A 4338-nucleotide genomic window follows, 5' to 3' on the forward strand; every position below is an offset into this window, starting at 1 on the left:
CATTGTGTGGCATTCACACTTACACCCTCATTGTTGACAGGCTAGTCATTGTTGTAGCCGAATTAGTAGCACTCAGCGACTATTAGATAAGAAAGAAAGTATGACAATTTGAAAACTGACAAATGCAAGGAGAGGCGTAGCAATGCAGAAATAATCAATGTCATTTACGACAATTACGAAAGTAGATGTAGGTTTAGAGTTCAAACTATCTAATGCATGTGTTCTTTTGACGTTTTAGTGTCGAACGTGAGTTGAAAAATCATGTGGCATACGCACAATAAAAATGATCATACAATTTTTATTAAGTTAATAACTGTAGATATTTTCTCAGAGACCATTCTTCTAACGGGCTTCACGAATCAGGTCTGTCTGAAATGATAAGATATTATTCCTAAACATCTATAATAACTTTAATGGTACAAAATGTTAAGGCTAATATTCGAATCTCAAATGGCAATAATGTATATAAGTTTCCATGAATATAAAATATAACATAACACACTGTTGAGTATAAGTTTTCGAACAAAACTTTTTTTTTTTCGTAAAACTAAGGATTTTCCTATCCCATGAATAGATTACATAAGCCGTATTTGGCACAACTTGTTAGAATTTGGGATCCTGAATGCTCTTCAACTTTGTACTTGTTTAACTATATAACTGATGAGTTATATAAAGACGAAACGCGCGTCTGGTTTATTAAATTATGGTCCTGGTACCTTTGATAACCATTGTAAAACAAAACCAGAAAATCATGCTTTTTTGTAAGCTTGAATTCATTTGACAATTTATCAGGCATACGTATTATGGCGTATAGTTAGTTCTTAGTTCATTTTCTATTTGCACAAACTAAAGGTAAAACAACTGTCGTTTACGAAATGGATATTTATATAAACGTAGTTTGGTTATGTACACAATTGTTCAGTTCGAGGCATACCAAAAGCTAATAGCAAATAAGAAATGTGGTTAAATTTACTAAATATCGAACAAAAACAGTCAACAGTTTAAATACAATGTACGTATTATTCGTCAAACGTGAATTGTGTATAACAAAACTGATTACCTTCAAATTTTGTCAATGTCATTCCAATTATGACAATTCAATTTCAGGATGAATACGATATTATGATCGAAAAACGTTTTGAACCAATTTTAAAATATTAAGACAATTGTCTCATTGGCAATCATACCACATCTTCTTTTTTTATGTTTATATTATAGTTTGTTTCTGTGTTTGTTACATTTTAATGGTGTGTTTCTGTTGTGTCGTTGTTCTCCTCTTATTTGGTGTGTTCAATTCATATTCACGTGTGATTGCTCATCTTGAGCGAAATTTTAAATTATTTTAACAATAGTGATAAACTAGGAACTTTAATCGAGTTATATAATATGTTGTTTACGATAACATACTATTTCTTGATCAATTTTAAGATGTTCAACTTACTGACAGCATACCGTATTCCCACAACAGTCTCCTTCACCTTTGACATAGATACCAGAACAAGCATTCATACATTTTCCATTACATTTGTCCACACCTATAGATTTATTCAATGGGTTTATATAACAATTATTAGCTGAAGAGTACATACAATTGTCATTTAAGTTTTTAACAAAAGTCAATTTCACTAGAATTTTTTTTCTATGAATCCATTTGTATTTCACGTGAGGCACTTAGGGAGATCAAGCCAATTTAATAATATAAAGATACATACTTTTACTGCACCGTATTCATGTTTCTATCAATAATGTCTGTTTGGTAAAGTATGCGTATTATTTGAAGTTATTTGACATTGTTTACCTGATATTGTTTACCAAAATCATTTATTGTTACTGTTTTTCAACCCAACATTTTTTTCAACATTGATTCTGTAATAACAAACATAACATTTATCATTTTTTCATTTACATTGTTGATCAAATCACTTCTGTTTTATATTTGATAATGTTTGATTCTTTTCAAATCCAATGTACATATTTATACATGCTGCTTTATCACATTTGTGATCATCTGTGATGGCTACGTGTATATGGTCCGAGTACACAGTTATTTCGTAGTGTATTTCTTTTAGACAATAAATGGAAATGAAAACAATCACACCTGCGCTTTCTCCATAATATTTTTACAGTGTGTTGTACTACTTTTGGGACAAATTATATCAAAATCATAGAAAACTTCATTAGCTCTAACCCAAAATATGGACAATTTTATGTAAAGGGGGGCTTGAAATTTTTGACAGCTTCCGAAATGCTAACTTTTGACCTTTTTCAACTGGAGCAAATCACTACTTTACATTATAATTCATGAATCAATTTTTTTTACAGTGTAATTTTATCATAAAACATAAAGAAATAATTTTGGAAGGGGAATAAAAAAAAAATTGACAAGTAACACACTATCCACACTAGGGACTATATTCGTGGACAACGATAGGACAACGAAAATCAAGGGACGATAACTGTGTACTCGGACCATATTACTCACATGGTGTAGGTGTACAACAAAACCTGTTGCCACAGCATCCGTTTGTATCTTTTGTTCCTTCACAAGTGTCACCTTCACTCATACATGTAGAACCCTCAGGACATGTGTCTAGCAATAAGAGGATAAGCTATTAACAGATTTATCACATCAGAGACAGTTTTGTGAAGAATTAAAAAATAATACTAAGTCTTAATTCAAATAAACCATTTGGAATAGACAAAGATGCAAAAAAATTCAAAAAACCCAAACAACATTAGTCCTTTTATGTTTCTTCAAGAAAATAGAGATTGAAAATATCCAGAACTGTGACGGACTTAATTGGTCAGATGCGTAACCAGCTCCTAAAACACTTATTACGACGGGTGCCGTATACGGTGCAGGAAATGCTTACCCTTCCGGAGCACATGCTTTCACTCCCGGTTTTTAGTTGAGTTTGTGTTTTATTTATTATTTATAACTGTTGATGTACATGTCTTTTTGGTTTTACGAGTCTTTATTTACTCCTTGGTTTTGATTGTTATTGTCTTATTACAATCGAGGAATATTACCAGTTTTGTTAACGTTTCTTGTTATAATACTTTTATAAAAATAATAGAATAATAATTTCATTTTCGTTTGAAAATGCCTTAATTCCAATTCCAATTAATAATAATACTGTCGTTCCGTTGATTAATATAGTCGAGTGTTTGTTGTTGTCAGTTTTAAAAACTTCCCCCACCTCTTAAATAGGTGATTATTTCTGAAGTAAATTTGTAACTTACCAGTACATTTGCAACAGGGTTTTCCTTTCTTGCATCTTACGGTAATGTTTTCCACATTCCCCCCTAATGACGTACATGTATCCGAGTCTGAACAATACCCACCTCGTTTGGTACATGCATAGTTCGGTTCGCCTGCAATTTCATAACATATAATTTTAAAGATTAATTATATATGATTAAAACTTGACTCAGAAAATAATACTTTCTTCAAATCCTGGAACTAAAAGTAAATATAACTTAAAAAATATATTTTTGTTAAAAGTTGATGAATATTGATGGCTGCTAAACGCCCAGAGGCACATGAATATTCAGTACGAGAACATGTAAATGAAAAATGAATATTTAGCGTTATTAGTACAAGACCGACATGCTTAGCCAGATTTTTGAACGTGCTAGTTCACAAGGTGACATTCCAGAGAAAGACATGAAATCTTCTCCGGACACACAATGCTGACTACAAGCCAACCAGTTATTGCTCTTTCTCCTTAATACTGAGTGCTTAACGAAGAAGAAGTAAATTCCAATTTCAAAGTCTTTATTTTGACCTTGCTGGGATGAGAAATCACAATCTTCTTCACTATAGGCGAACACACAGGCAAAAGACCATCGAGACATTAATAAATGGATCACTGTTTCCACTAGAAGGTACAGGCAATGACCAAAAGGAACAAAAAACAATCCACAGCATCAATTAACAGATATTTGAAGATGTCGATTAACAAAAGCCTTTGTAAAATTATTTTATCGTTATCAAAAAGTCACTAGAAATAACCACTTACCTTTACAAATTTTCAACATGGTTATTGCAACAACAAAAACGAGCAAAAGAGTTTTTCCCATGTTAGCTATCTGAAAAGTAGTTCAGAGAATGCTTGAACGACAAAGTGTATTGATTTAATAACTATATGAGTCCGGTAAATATATACCACTTTGGAATGCTGTTGCCTAATGGGAGTTTTATTGTTTTAAGTTTTTGATTGGTTCATACGCTATGAACGATGGAATGGCATGATGATGACGAACGTGTAAAACGTCGTTGACATCCAATGAAAAGGACGTACGCGTTGGCTCTTTATGCACCAACAAAAATTGACA

General features: G+C 32.0%; 1 protein-coding gene across 1 annotated transcript; it reads right to left on the bottom strand.

Annotated features, from left to right (window-relative positions):
• Positions 1 to 284: 284 nt before the first annotated feature.
• LOC134693986 (keratin-associated protein 5-3-like) lies at positions 285 to 4122 on the bottom strand. The gene is made up of 5 exons (XM_063554968.1): positions 4023 to 4122; positions 3244 to 3375; positions 2483 to 2590; positions 1442 to 1535; positions 285 to 369 (listed from the first exon to the last, which is right to left on the bottom strand). Exons 1-5 carry the CDS (start codon positions 4081 to 4083, stop codon positions 360 to 362), a joined length of 405 nt encoding a protein of 134 aa, XP_063411038.1. The 5' UTR covers positions 4084 to 4122; the 3' UTR covers positions 285 to 359.
• Positions 4123 to 4338: the final 216 nt, after the last annotated feature.

Source organism: Mytilus trossulus, chromosome 13, assembly GCF_036588685.1.
Source record: "Mytilus trossulus isolate FHL-02 chromosome 13, PNRI_Mtr1.1.1.hap1, whole genome shotgun sequence".
NCBI classification, from domain to species: Eukaryota; Metazoa; Mollusca; class Bivalvia; order Mytilida; family Mytilidae; genus Mytilus; species Mytilus trossulus.

Coding starts and splice junctions, on each gene's coding strand:
- LOC134693986 (XM_063554968.1), bottom strand. CDS start 4,083: ATGGGAAAAACTCTTTTGCTCGTTTTTGTTGTTGCAATAACCATGTTG. Junction 2,591..3,243: donor ACCCTGTTGCAAATGTACTG/GTAAGTTACAAA, acceptor TCTTATTGCTAG/ACACATGTCCTGAGGGTTCT. Junction 1,536..2,482: donor TTGTTGTACACCTACACCAT/GTGAGTAATATG, acceptor ATAAATCTATAG/GTGTGGACAAATGTAATGGA.